This window comes from Choloepus didactylus, chromosome 7, assembly GCF_015220235.1.
Source record: "Choloepus didactylus isolate mChoDid1 chromosome 7, mChoDid1.pri, whole genome shotgun sequence".
Classification (NCBI taxonomy): Eukaryota; Metazoa; Chordata; class Mammalia; order Pilosa; family Megalonychidae; genus Choloepus; species Choloepus didactylus.
This window is the reverse complement of record NC_051313.1, coordinates 103613160-103627829: the sequence shown is the minus strand read 5'-3', so window position 1 is coordinate 103627829 and position 14670 is coordinate 103613160. Positions and strand designations below refer to the sequence as shown.

Below are 14670 nucleotides of genomic sequence, written 5' to 3'. Positions count from 1 at the left end.
ACTGTTTCCTAAAACTACAAGTGCAGTTGGAGATCTGGCCAAGGGAAGGTCACGATGGTCATGGTCAGGACTTTGTAATTTATTCTTCAGGCAATGGAAAACTACTGCAAGTTTTTGATGGGGAAAATATAACCAATAGATGCATATGATCTTGCAACATGACTAATTTGCAAGTGTGAGAATTTATACTGAAAGAGATTAGATTATCACATAAATAAAGTATGTAAGAGGTAATGAAGGCCCAGGGTAAAGACAAAGAAATGAAAAGAAAGTTGAAAAGGAGAATTTGGTCCTCAACCTTGGTAATCCATTATAATCACCAGAGGAGCTTTTACAAATCCCAATACCCAGACCAACCATTCCTAGACCAACTGAATTGGAATCTCTGGAGATGGGAGACATGCATCAGTATTTTTAAGGCTTCCTCAGTGATTCCTGTGTTTGGTCAAGATTGAGTGCTACTACTGGAGAACAGTGTTTTTCATACTTTAGAAGGAATTAGCATCACCTGGAATGCTTTTTTGGCCCCACCCCCAGAGTTTCTGATTCTGAGACTAGACCTGAGAATTCGCATATCCAACTAGTTTCCAGGTGAAGCTGATGTTGCTGCTCCAAAGACAACACTTTGAGAACTTGTATATGATGATCAGGATCTGGTGGTTAATTAGATAATACTGTGTATATGTCTTGGCTGGATGGGGGCGAGAGAAGGAAGCATTAATCATAGGTGACTGAGATTTCTGGAATTTAGCAAATTATAGCAGAATGGAAATGCCATTAAAAGAGCTGAAACCATTAGAAAAAGGCAGCAGATGTTTGGAGTGAAAGAAAATTTTTAGAGATCAAACAACGTAAAAGGCTGACTTATAGGAGCACTCCCTTATGGGGACAGAAAGGGAGTGAACCACCAATGTGTAGAAAACCATTAGAGAAACAGAAGGAGAACCAGAACACTAAACATCCAGTCAAACCATGACCACTTGGAGCTGCTTTCCGAATCTCCTGAAGCTATGAGAATCCTTTAAACATGTTTCTGACTTTCCATAACCCAGAGCTTGTACTCTGCCTTCAGGCCTTTGAGACAGTACAAAAAAGTTAGGGTGGCCCAGGTGAGGCCTCTCCACATTGGGTAGCCCCGGAAAGGAAACACTGCTGTTCCAGTACAAATCCTGTGACTAAACTGAGTTCATTCATTCTGAGGGCTGCTCATCAGGCACTTTTCAAAGGCCCTGAATTCCTCCTGAATGACAGAGAATGAGCCTTGATTTCAGTGAACGGCTCTGCCATAATAATCCCGTCTGAGGAAGGCATGGGCTGCAGTTCCACTCTAAAAATATACTCCACTGTAATTTTGTGTTTCACTTCCCCAAATACTCTTGCTCCTATGTATGGTTCCTATACCTTGTGTTCTCACACAATGTTAACATAATTGGGTCTAACGAGGGCTTAATGTTGCTGCTATTGTGAAATAAGTTCAAAAGGGCTTGAGGAAAATGCTGCTGACTTTTTGTTTTTCTTAAAGAGATGGCCAGATTTACTTTCAACATTTTTAGAAAAGATTGAATGACAGTAATCAGCTTTTAGTTTAACCAGGTGACAGACTCAACTACAGAGGGTAGGGATGAGGGTTCCTCAATGCAGAACAGCCATCTGATCATTCTCTAGGCATTTCTTCCATGTCTCCCTCACATCATTGCCTAAATGATAAGGCCAGGGGGTCAATTACCCTATGTTCTTATGGTATTTTTGTTTTGAATCAATACATTTTACTTTGAACTCAAGCCATGACTTAATTGTACTAAAGTCAACCTTGCATGTTTGACCTGAGCTTCTCAAACCCTAATAGGCACATGAATCACCCTGGAATCTTATTAGAAAGCAGATTCCCATCAGTAGGTCTGCAGTGGGGCCTGGGGAGTCTTCATTTCTAACAAGCTCCTAGCTGTTGCTGATGCTGCTATTCCACATGCAAAATTTTAAGGAGCAAGGTCTTAGAAAACAAAATTAAATTAATTTTGTGGTTTACATTGCAATTTGGCATGCACCTGAGTTACATCAGAAGGTTGCCAGGGCTGTTATGAATGTAACCTTGTCCCTGGCACACGGGCAGAGACAATCCAGAGAAATGAGTTACTCCTACGATTCCACCCTGGGGAGGGTTTCTGGGTAATTTGTTTGACTAAGTTAGGGAAGAAATAGACCTGACGTCCACTTTAGGATTGTGGCAGATTTAGAAGACTGAAATTTCCAGATTTCTTTTCTAAAAGGCTTTATATTGAGCATGTGTGGAAATGTCTAGATATATCTGGAATAGGTCTGAGCATATGCCAATAGACTCTAAAACTGAGTTAAAAGCAACATGGCTCAATCTTGTAGTAATAGCTAATCAGTTAAAATGCAAAATATCCTTCAAAGACAATATATTTTGAGAAGCACAATATGATAGATTATTTCAGTTGTAATAATTTTTTAAAGTAGAAAAGTTTTTAAAAATTTATCAACTTAATTAGTGCTTAAGGAGGCAGAAGAGGCAAAGGAGTCATTTTCAAGTGGTCTTTGCCCCTCTCCACTTCCATCATGTGTGTGTCCCTTTTGACTTCTCCCCCACCCATCCCAAGCATATGGTGGCCTTGGCATATTGGGGAAACCACCATTAGATCAGATGAGGGTAAGGAAATTGGAAGAAGAAAATAAAAAGAAACAAATAAGCACTTATGAAATATTATTTAAGTTGGTTTGAATTGGTCTTTGGTGAAGCCAAGGAGCAGGGGTTATGTCCCTAACACTAAGCAAGTCCTTAGCCTACATGGGTGCTCAGAAAAGTCTGTTGAAAGAATGAATTTATACCGTTATGGTGGCATGAAATATATGCAAAATAATTTAGCTAAGGAACAATGATTAATGCCATTAATCAGCATAGTTCAAATCTAATCAAGCACATCTACTTCACACCAGAGGAAAAGAATCCTAGAATATACTCCCAAAATCACTGCAGTGATACTTATGTATAGTAGCTTCTCATTACTGGTGGTAGTTATGTTCTAGAAAGTTGCCACAAATACTGAATTAGCCAATACTGAACCATTGCTTCTAGGAGAAATACAGGGTTAGGTTTCTGCAAGCCTCTGGTCAGAGCATTTTTGTAAAGTGATCAATACATAACCCTGTTTTATGTGTGCTAAGTTTAAAGACACCTTATTAACATCTATTGTTGATTCATTAACATTGAACTCATGGTCAACAGCATTATAACTCATGCCTGAACAAAGTTTATCTAGCACACGTATTTTCTCCATAAGGCACATCACACCCTCTTATGTTTAGAAACTCTAGGCAGCATTTCAGCACTGCCCTTGGAGGCTATTTTAAACAGCAAAGTCACCAATAAAACACGAAAATGCAAAAATGTGGCACTAAATATACCATTAAAAGGACACATGTTTGTAGTACAAGAGCTGAAAGAAGGCAGCAAAGCATCACCTTGCTCAATCTCAACTGGAAATGTGTGCAGTGGGTGACACAAATTTTTCACCACTATGCATATACCTGTGAAAGACCACAAAAGGGCTATAAGTCTTCGTCTGGTGTTTACAAATAAATTTTATCAAGTAGGTGAAGTCACAAATAAGGGATCCATAAATAAGGAGGATCAACTGTACCATGTGATGGAGTACAACATAAGAATCATAGAACTTCATCCACTGACGAGAATCATGGCAATCCCCTGGCGTGGCTCTGTTATTTTACAGACAAAGCAGCTGATGCCCACTTGGTGATGAGACCTGTCCAATGTCACATAACTGGACTTTGAAGAACTGGGATTAGAACCCAGATGTCCTGACTATTTCTCAATGTAGTTCACATTGTTCTCTCCCATGCTATCTCATAATTTTTTTTTTTTTTCCTGATAGCAGTTTGAGACAGAAAAACCCAAGCTAGTTTGCATGAAGCCCTTTGTTCAAAACCTTGGGCCACATTACAAGCTTCCTACTTTCAGCTGATCCTGGAGCTGCAACCTAGTTTATTCTGTTGATGTGAAATGATATTAAGGGTGAAATCATGTGGAAATGAGGAATTTCTTAAACTGTTTTGGGCTTCTTCCAAGCAGGCTGCGGGAGGGAGTTTGCCTAAACTGGTAGCCTCATTCCATGTCACCTTCTTATGTTCTGTTCACTATGAGTGATTCAGGGGACTGGCATCAAAGATCAGGCTGTTGACTCTGAACATGGATGTGAGATGGCTTAGGGTTTATGTCCCTAGTTCTTTCTTGGCACAAAGGGTGGAGATTGCCCAGAATGCTGAAGGATGTGGTAGGACCTACTATGGTATCATGGTTAAGAATAGGAACTTTGCAACCAGACTGAATTGGATTTTAATCCCAGCTCCACCACTGACTAGCTCAGGAACGTCACAGAAGTCACTTACCCTCCCAGTCTTGGCGTTCCTCAGCTGTAAAACTGTGTCTAGAGCTCCTAGCACCACTTAAGACACAAATTGAGCATTTGATAAGGTGGCAATTTTTTTCCTTTATTAAGAGTTTGAATCAGAAAAGAATGCTTAAATCAAAATATCAGAGAAGAATCCTGGCATATATATCCTATGAGGTTTTATAATTAATTAGGGAAAGAAGTCTATGGAATAAATTTTGGGGGTAAATCCCTAAAAATACTTTCCATGGTAACTTAAATTTCACTTTCATTGAGACTGGAATTAAATAATTTATTGCAAAATCTTCCAAACCCCAAAGAAATTCTGTCTTTTATTAAGAAACAAGAAAGTTTATCTTTGCTCCTATTCTTAAATGTGGTACACTGAAGTAAGTACATACTGACTTCACTGAAGCATCTGTTCAGAGGTGTGATTATTAACGTAATTTTAACTAGAAGAACTGGTCGCAAAAGGAAACAAATCTACTTCATTCCTTCCTCACTGTTTGCCAAGATGTTGGAACTAAATCTACAATCAAACCCATCTCCAAGGACCACATTTGTCTGCTTTATCCTTACCTTTCTCTTTTATTCTGGCCTTTTATTTTGGAACAAGCTAGGTGGAATAGTGAGGTCAAGATGGTCTATCTAAGAAGCAGGAAACATTACCTGTAACTATGTGAGCTCTTTTCTGGACAACATTTCTTAGTGTCCAGAGCAGTCCTTGATTAAGGATTTTGAGGGCTTGTTTCATTTTAAACAATAGAGTGGTTTCATCAATATGCTAAGTATTTACTTAAAGGTTCTAGCCACATTGTATTACTTAATAAGATAAAAAAATTTTATTAGGTAAAAAAATGCCCCCAAATTTATTAGGGTCAAACTACTTTGCAGTAATCTGGAAAGTATAGAGGATACCTTTAAAATAAAAGCATGTTACAGAGGTTCCAAAAGTAATGATAATTTATATTTTGCAATATAAATGTCCAAATCAATCAATAACTAACAAATGTTTGTTTTAAATAAACACATTATCTACTCAGCACTGGACAGGGTTGGGATGGGGAAAGAGAATAGTGCAGAAAGAATCTAAGACATGCTCTTTGTGCCTAATCAGGATATAATAATATAAAGAGTGTAGTGAAGGGTAAGATTGTAGAGTTCATATTATATAGGTGCTGAGATTTCAGAGTTTGGCGTCTTTTCTACACAGCTTTTGAAAATGTGCATATATTTCATTTCTTCTGTGGTATTCTAAACTGACTGCTGCTTTTTTCATACTAGCTTTCTCTAAGCCTGTGTTTGGAATTTTATACAAGGCAGTTTCTGTGTCTCTGCGTGTCTGAAAGACCTTGTCAAGATAATGATTATCAGAAGTTCTAAACCTTTCTATGGTCAAGACTACTTGGGTGTCTTACCAATATTTGGAAGGATCCCTTCTGTTTGTCCTAACTAAAATTTCTGACCTCTCCTCTCCATCAGTCAGTGTTTCTACAACTCAGATTATTTCTAAGCAATGATCTTCTGCTTCTTTCATGTCAAGTGACTGCCTGTTCCTACTTACATATCCAGTCTCTTCTTCTTAATCTGCATTTTTCCTCAAGGCCTGATTTCTTGCTCACAAATAGCACCTTCCAGAACTAAAATTTTCCATTTGGGACAGAGTTGGGAAGAGTGGTGACCCAAGTTTAGTAGAAGAAAGCAAAATGAATTAAAGGGTTAGAAAATGAAACATAAATTCCCATCAAATCCTATATACCAGGAGTTCTCTCTTTAACACGCATCAGCATTGTGGGAACTATACATTGTGAACTATACCACATATGAATTAAAATCATTTCCAGATAACACTTAATTAAAACAAAAGGCCATCTCACTTTGCTCTGTACCAGGAAGCTCTTAACCCAGGACCCCTTTGATAGGTTTCTAGGCATCTATGATCCCTCAGAAATTGTATTTAATATTATACAAGCATGTGGAAGTTTACATGGATGCCTGAGAGGGTCCATTGTTCTCCAAAGATTCTCAAGGGGTTCATTTACACAAGCATAGCGTGAGCACCCCTGCTGATGCCACGCAGAGAGGTCAATCCAACATATTTGAGGGCACACCAATATTAGAATGTAGCAGAATAAGGAACTTTACAGTTTATAGGGTCAATATATAATACTTCTGTTCTCTTTATGATTAATGGGATAATTCTACTACATTAATCTTAGTAATAAATCACTCCATTCTTATGTGATTATCCACCGACTCTTACCAAGTTGTACATCAACCAAACAGTTGATAAGTTTAGATGGAAGCCCTATTATATATAGCCTATTATGGTGTGAGCTCAATGCTTTATGCAAAGACAGCAGAGTCCCTCCTTGTAGGTACCTCTGGGTGAGAATACTGAAGTCTACCACTTTTAAGCCCCATGAAAGTAGGAATCCCATGAGAGTTGGAACCTTGCCTGTCTTGCCCCAAACTCTGTCTATAGTGGCCAAAAGAGTACCTGGTAAATTGTAGGAGCAAACTCAAAGATTATTAAATGAGTGAATGAAATACCTCAGAGTTTTGTACTGTAAACCCTGTACTGTAAATGTTACAAGGAAATTGCCAGATAAGCAAAATGTCCACAGTGACTGATAAGACACAATTCTTATACCTGGAAAAGACTGCCCAAACAAGGAAAAAAGGGACACAATTTTAATGCATCCTAATGAACTGCAAATCTGCCAATAGGGGAAAAAAAACACCCTGAAATTTAAATACGAAATAGTTTTAAATCTGTCTTTACACTAGATGTTTGACATAGGACATAACTCAGTTAAAAGGCTGTAAACTAGGTAGATTACCTCTCCAACACATCCTTTTCTTTGGTAAGTAATAGGATTCAGGAAACAAAAAGCACTGCTGCTTAACCACATATATCCATCAACTTTCCTTCAATAAGTATGAAACAGGCAAGCGCCTCCCTAAACTTAAAGCTGATGAATCATTTGTCTAGTTTCACGAATTCTCAAGGGACTTCTTAGCTTTGTAAAGCTGAAACTCTTGTCAGGCTCTGGATATTTACAAAGGAAAACATGTTAAAAGGAGGCAGGTCATGAGGTTTCCAGAAGAATCTCTAGTTTCTAAGTACATTACATTTTATTTTAATTTGGGACAAGAAGAAAGTTTTTTTTTTTTTTTTTAATGTATGTGGATGCTGACTTTGTTCAATTAAAAAATAGGAATATCAGTGATTTGTTATATTAGGCCATCTCTTTATTGGAGCTGGGATTCTTCCTATTCCATTATCTTCACAGTAGCATTCACATACCTTCCCACACATTAGAAGAAAGAAAATTCCTTCTTCTGGGGAAACACCTGTCTTAGGAGTTCTTGGTTGTACCGTTTTTGAAGCATGCACAGGTCAGGCATACAAATGGTGCAGTGACTCTTTGGGAATTCACATTTGTCCCTGAAACTTCAGTCACCTGGGGACTGCATGCCTCATTGCCTGCAGCAGCTCAATCCTTACAATGTAGAACGAGTTCAGAAATCTTATTTGAGCAACAAAAGGTGGATTGAGAGCCTAAAGAGCACAATATATTTAATGCTGAGATAATTAGCCTTTGTTATTATTGCTGACTGTGGATTTTTTTCTTTCCTTTTGCTATTGGGCTATTACAATAATCTCTCTTTGGTTTGGAGTTTTAATGGGAAAGGAAGATAACAGAACTCCATTTGGTAGTACATCAATTAAGTGCACATCACTGTTCTTACAAACAGAAAATTTCTGCTTCTTTTGCTAAGCAAACATGCATACATCTAATTCCCAGAATCCCTACTACACTCATAAGCCACTGTTTGCAGACACACACTCACAGGGCACAGAAACACAAACTCCCTTCATATCAAAATCAAGCCAGGCTGAGGATGGAAATAGGTGAATATGGTACCGGGTGGATGTGTAATCAGTAATAAGAAATACATAGAGCCCCATCATGAAAATAAATCCCCCAAATTGTTCAGGATTCCCCCTCCCCCTTCCATTCACTGATTTATTAACCCTGAACAAAGATGTAATTGCAGGGTCTCAGAAACAACTTTTTTTCATATTTTTTTTTTTCATTTTTGTCATTTGTTTTGTTTGACTTTGAGTTTCTTAATATCTAGTTGGACCATTCATTGTCTGTTTTCTTCACTCAGTTGCCCATCTTTTCCCCCCAGAAATGAAAGAAGCATCAGCTTCTGAGTCTTAAGGATGAGACCTCTGCATTTTCTTTGCTTGTTTAGGGCAAGAAATGAAGTGCTGCCTCTTTAATTGTCAGAAGCATGCAGGAGGAGCATACCTTTAATTTAGTGTTGGGATACCTCACTTGCACCCTGGCTGTTGTCTTATTGGAGACGGCAGCCTGCCTGAGATCCTCTAGCACTGAAATAATATCATCCAGCACGCATTTCTTATCCTGATTTCTCAACACACACAGATGGGAAAAAGTATAATTATAGCCCTTGTGGTTCACCTTCATTTCCAGCACGGCTCGATGGGTCTGCAGGATCCCCTCAGCCTGGAGCAAAATATTGTCCCCGGGTGGGGAGAGGAGGATCACCCTGCCATACCTCCCAGGGGTGTGTAAGTCCGAATAGAGCTGGCTTTTGGACTGGTCCAGGGGGAAAAGGCTGCTGGCCAGGCTGCGCTCGATCTTGGCCAGGCTGTGGCTGGGAGCGACCAGGCGCTCCAAGTCGCCCTCGGGCTGGAAGCGGTTGAGCGCGCTGAGGCCGAAGGTGATGGTCAGGACTGCGGGCACGGTGAGGAAAAAGACCGGGTGCCGGCTCACGCACAAGCCCAGCCTGTGGCAGAACGACTGGAGCCCTCTTCGAAGCACCTGCCGCAGCATCCTCCACCAGATCCACCTCGCAGGCGCTCCCGGCCGTCTTAAAAAGCACATGTGACATGTGTAAGCGCCGGGCTACCCCCCTCCCCCCCATCCCACCCCCTCCGGGCCAGCCTCCCTCACCACTGCCGCCGCCGCCGCCTCCCCACCCCTTCGGCGCTCACCATCCCGCCCCCCCCCCCCCCCAGCACTCCGCCTGGTCTTTCCCCGGCCCCACCTCCATGCGCTCCTACTACTCTTTCAAACACTGCAGCAAGTTGCAGCAAGGCGGCAAATATTGACAGCGCGCATGGAGGCGGGCGGCGGGCGTTGCGGGGGCGCCGCGGGGCCCACCCCCTCCACCGCCTCTCCGCGCCCTTGCCGCCTCCGGTGCCCGCTCTCACCGCATGAGCAGCGTTCCCTCGGTCTAGCCCTTCATCTCGGTGCTGCAGTCCCCCGGCCTCCCTCGCTGGAGGTGGCTCCGTGCAGAGCGTCTCACAGATGTGTATTTCCTCTGAGTCCTGACGGGATTCGGTGCCTCACTGGAACCATGTGCCTCGGTGTTGTAAGAAGCAGACATGTGGCCCATGGGGGAGAGGGTGGAGGGAGGGGAAGAGAAGAGCGGGAGAGGTGAGGGGTGTTTGTGTGTGCGGGGGTCAGCTAAGCTGTCCTTTTTTAAGACACTGACAGTTATTTTTAGAGTTTTGTTTTCCCTCTCTCCTCCTGGCTGGAATGAATGGAAGAGGAAACCGGTGAAGGAGCTGCTGGCCCATTGGAACAGGAGCAATTAGAGCCTAAAGGGGACATGGTGCTCTTAAGGAGGGAGCTCCAGGGCTCCCGGAGGCAGGCTTCTTGCCCCGCCAGTTTCCCTGTGCCTTCGAATTCTGAATTCTGCTTTTAGGTCTAAGAAAAGGACCTGAGAGGATGATGCTGCATTTTTAACATACCACAAAGCACGGATTTCCTTGCAACACCTTCCTCGCTGTCATTCCACAGATTAGTCCATTGCAGCTGAGGACTGCCAGAGACCCCCATTTATCCGGGATGCGTTGGAGAGCTAGGGATCCCTTCCTGGCTCTGGTGATTGGAGAGGAGGCATTTGCCAAAAGCAGTCGTCCTGTGGTTTGGTGTGTGTGCAGGTGTGAGTGTATGTAATTGTGTGCATGAGGGAGAGAGTGTGTGTGTGTATGGGTATTTTGAAAGTGAAGATCCACAGACAATGTGTGGTTTCTAATAAAACTTTACACTCGCTTTCTGTATTCTTGGAGTGTAAAGACAGAGAGCTCTTAAAGTTGGTTTCAGCTCCTTCTGCCTTTATTTCCTTCCACCCCCCCTTATCTCTGAGGACTTTTTCTAGCAGTCTGGTTTATTCTGGGATGAAGCAGACAGAGAGGTATCTAATTTTCTTCTGAGTTGAATTCCAGAGAGACACACTCGAGGATATCCAGCAAGTAGTTTTAGCTTGAAAGAAGAGGGCTAGATGTGTATGTGTGTGTGTGTGTGTGTGTGTGTGTGTGTGTGTGTGAGGGGGGCACACTGGAAGCACATGATATGGAAAACAGTGAGTCACCTTCACCACATGGGAAACAAAACTCCCACCAGGTACATTTCCTCCCTCTGTACCCAAAACTGTGAGGGTGAGGAACTCTCAGCACACAGATCAAATCAACTTCAAAGATGAGTGTGTGTGTGTGTATGTGTGTGTATATATATAAAATATAATATATACATATATGTTATATATGCATTTTTATATATTATATATATATTTTTTCCCTGTTGGAACGTTCACAAGTTCATGTTCTGGGAAGAATATGAAGAAATTTCGTGGAGAAAATCCAAAGTCTGTTGTGAACTGGAAACCTGCTTTCCAAAGTTTCTGTCCTTTTGGAGTGCCTTCACAGAGAAAGTTGTGTTTCAAAAGTAGATTTGTGTGTACCTTCTTAATGATAGTACAAGGAACTGTTCATTAGATGCTTGGAGATGTATGCATTTATGAATACAAACAAGCCCAAGGACCCATCCTCATCATAGATGCATCTTAATTTTTTTCTAGTGAAATAGATTCTTCAGTTGAAATCAGTGAGATAGCAGAGAGCTCAAAAACAGGGAAAATACTTGAGGACAGGAGTCTAGAGGGTAGTATTGTATGTAAGATTAAAGAAAAGTTCCATTCTTTCAAAATTGAAAGTGACCTCGGTGAACATTCAGTTTGAAATCTTACCCAGATGGGAACATCTTCAGTAATGTCCTTGGGAGTTCTCAACCTGGTCTATATGCTACAACATTTCACCTGTTTAAGAATGCACTTATTTTTCTAGGAAGCCGTTTCTATTATTAGACCAACTTTCCTTGTGTTCTGCTGAACTCAATCTTTTTGCAACTTTCATAGACTAGTACTTTATCTCCTTCCACAGCAAAGAGTCCTCTTTGTAGCCAACTATCAGATCTTCATATCACTTTGTATAGTGTATTTCATTAATACCAAGTGATGGGAAATTATTTTTTACTATATAGCAAAGAGGAAATATATTATCATCCATTTTCTACACCCTCTTTATTACATTAAGTGTAGTTGATCATATCCTTGATATGAAATTTCATATCCTTGATAAAAATAGTGGGTTTTTAAAAATATACTGAATAATGGAATTTTAGGAATGGACAGTGTTGAGTAAATTATCTAGTCTATTTATAGATAAAGACAATAGGAACTGTAGAGATTAAGTGATTTCAAAGACACTCTCATAGTTATTTGCAAAGCTGAAACCAATGTCCAGGTTACTTGTGCTCATCATATTGAGTTTTCCCTGGCAGCATGGCATGGCTCTGTTCTTACAATTATCAACTATGTTAGAACTGTTTCTTCTTTACCCATTTCCCACACCTCCTTCCCCCAAAAGTTCAATGGGACTAGGTAAGAATAAAGATACCAATAGATAGTTGACTAAATAATGTATGGAATAACCCTAAAATGAACTACTCTAATGTAAATGCAAATCATGTTGTAGAATTATAATAATGGCATGAAAACATATTCATTAAATTTTAAGTGAAAAGGTATATAGGATATGATACCAGTTTTTTTTTTTTTATGATACCACTTTTAAAAATTAAAACATACACAGAAAAAAATGAACTCTACAATAAATGTTTCTATTTATTGCTAGGTGATGGGATAGTGGGTGATTTTTAAAAAATTTAACTTTTTTTTAGAAGAGTTTTAGATTTACAGAAAAGTTGTGAAGAGATTTCTCATATTCTCCACACCGACTTTCCACTATTTTTATCTTACATTATTATGATCAGTTTGTTATAATTAGTGAACCAATATTTATTAATTATCATTAACTAAAGTGCATAGTTTAATCACATTTCCTTAGCTTTTACCTAAAATCCTTTTTCTGTTCTAGGATCTCATCCAGGATACAATATTACATTTAGTCATCATGTCCCCTTAGGCTCCTCTTGGCTGTGACAGTTTCTCAGACTTTGTTTTTGATGACCCTAAGTTTTGGAGAGTGCTAGTCAGTTATGTTGAATGTCCCTCAATTAGGATTTGTCTGATGTATTTCTCACAACTAGATTGTGGTTTTCAGTTTTGGGAAGGAAGCCACAGAGGTAAAATGCCATTTTCCTCACATCATATCAGGGGTACATTACATGCTCTCAGTATGATTTATCATTGACAATGTGAACCTTGATCACCTGGCTGAAGTAGTGTTTGTCAGGTTTCTCCACTGTGCAATGACTCCATCCCCCACCCTTCCGCAACTCTTTGAAAGGAAATCACTATGCACAGTCCACAAATAAGGAGCGGGCAGTTAGGCTTCACCTCTTTCCTCCTTGGAGATGGAGTATCTACTTAATTATTTTGGGATTATTCTGCATGGGAAATTGGTCAATTCTCCCCATTTACTTATTTATTCAATCATTTTATAGTAGTATGAATTCATGGATATTTATTTTATACTTTGGGTTATAATCTAATACTACTTTATTTTGTTGGTAAATTGTTCCAGCTTTGACTAGGAACATACCCCATTGTTGTGGGGTTTTGATATTTTTTGTTTGTTTGTTTGTTTGTTTTTGTTTTTTTTGTTTTTGTTTTTTTTGGTGGTTGTGGTTGTTGTTTTGGTGGGTGTTTTTTTTTCAACATTTCTTACTTTCAGGCACTACAAGATGCTCCACACTCATCTTGAATACTTCCTGTCCCAATCCTAGAATCAGACTTTTCTCCAAAGTCTCTGGTTTCTTTTTTTGGAGAATGGTGTTAGAAACCAAGATCTGGGTCCTAGACCTGCTCATTGCCATAGGGGGTGTAGTTGCTTCTAGGTCCTTTCAACTGGCAGAGCAGCTAAATATGTGCATGGATACTAATCTGCATATATAGGTTGTCTATAAACACTTCTTTACATAAACATCTACATCTATATTAACTTAAGCCTGGGTTTATACTAGTATCTCCAATTCTAATCTATCAACACATGGATCATTTTAGTCTCTTCCCCTTCCTCATCTATAACCTCTTACTCTAACAGTGAGAAACCTGGCTCTGTGGGTGATTTTTAAATTGCTTTTCTCTAATGAACCATATTAATTTATCATTAAAATTGTTTAAGGAAAGGAAGGAAAGCATGATTCTTTAATTTTGGTAATGTAGAAAACTAATGGTAAATACTTTTAAGGAAACATTAGAAAGATAAATCGTAGGCTAAAAAGAAGAGAAATGTTAGCAATATTCCAGATCAACCTACAGGAAATTAATTTTCACTAAAAACATCAGTGGGTATCAATCACCTGATAATTCTTATGCAGCTGATTTAAAATAAAGCTTAATATAATTCTGAAAGCAGTGTGTTTAGAGGCCAATCAGATATAGCACAATAAAGAGAGAGTACTGTTTAGTTCATAGAGGATTTGTCTTTTCTGATGTATCTTAGTCAATAGCGGTTTTTCAGACTTGGAAACAAGTTAGGAGTTATCAGTAGATCCTCTTTCAGGATGGACCCCCAGAAGAATCTGTTTTGGAAACAGAAGAGCTGAGTTCTAGCCTGTCCCACAAGTTACTTGCTGGGTGTTTAGAGCCAGACATGTAATTCTCTGATCCTCAGTTTCCTTATTTATATATTAATATACTATATTAACCCATTTATACACATCCCTCACCAAAACTCTGAAACACTGCTATATTAATTAATGCTTTAACACTAGCAATTGTAACAGATAAACCTCCAAAACTCAGTAGCATAAACAACTAAAAGTTTTAATCCTATTCAAAACAGTAACCCATTGTTGATGTGGAAAGATAGAGCCCAGTGTCTTCTGTTGCACAGTCATTCATCTAAATCACGGTTTCCAAGGTCATTCTGGAGGTCATTTCCTAGCCAGTT

The 14670-nt window shown here is 39.6% G+C and overlaps 1 protein-coding gene across 1 annotated transcript in view; it reads right to left on the bottom strand.

Annotated features, from left to right (window-relative positions):
- PTCHD4 (patched domain containing 4) overlaps nucleotides 1-9352 on the bottom strand; it is a 172907-nt gene extending 163555 nt beyond the window's left edge. Inside the window, exon 1 of the mRNA XM_037844361.1 lies at nucleotides 8927-9352. Coding sequence (XP_037700289.1) covers nucleotides 8927-9352 — 426 coding nt within the window. The remainder of the gene's footprint in view (nucleotides 1-8926) is intronic.
- Between the last annotated feature and the right edge of the window lie 5318 nt (nucleotides 9353-14670).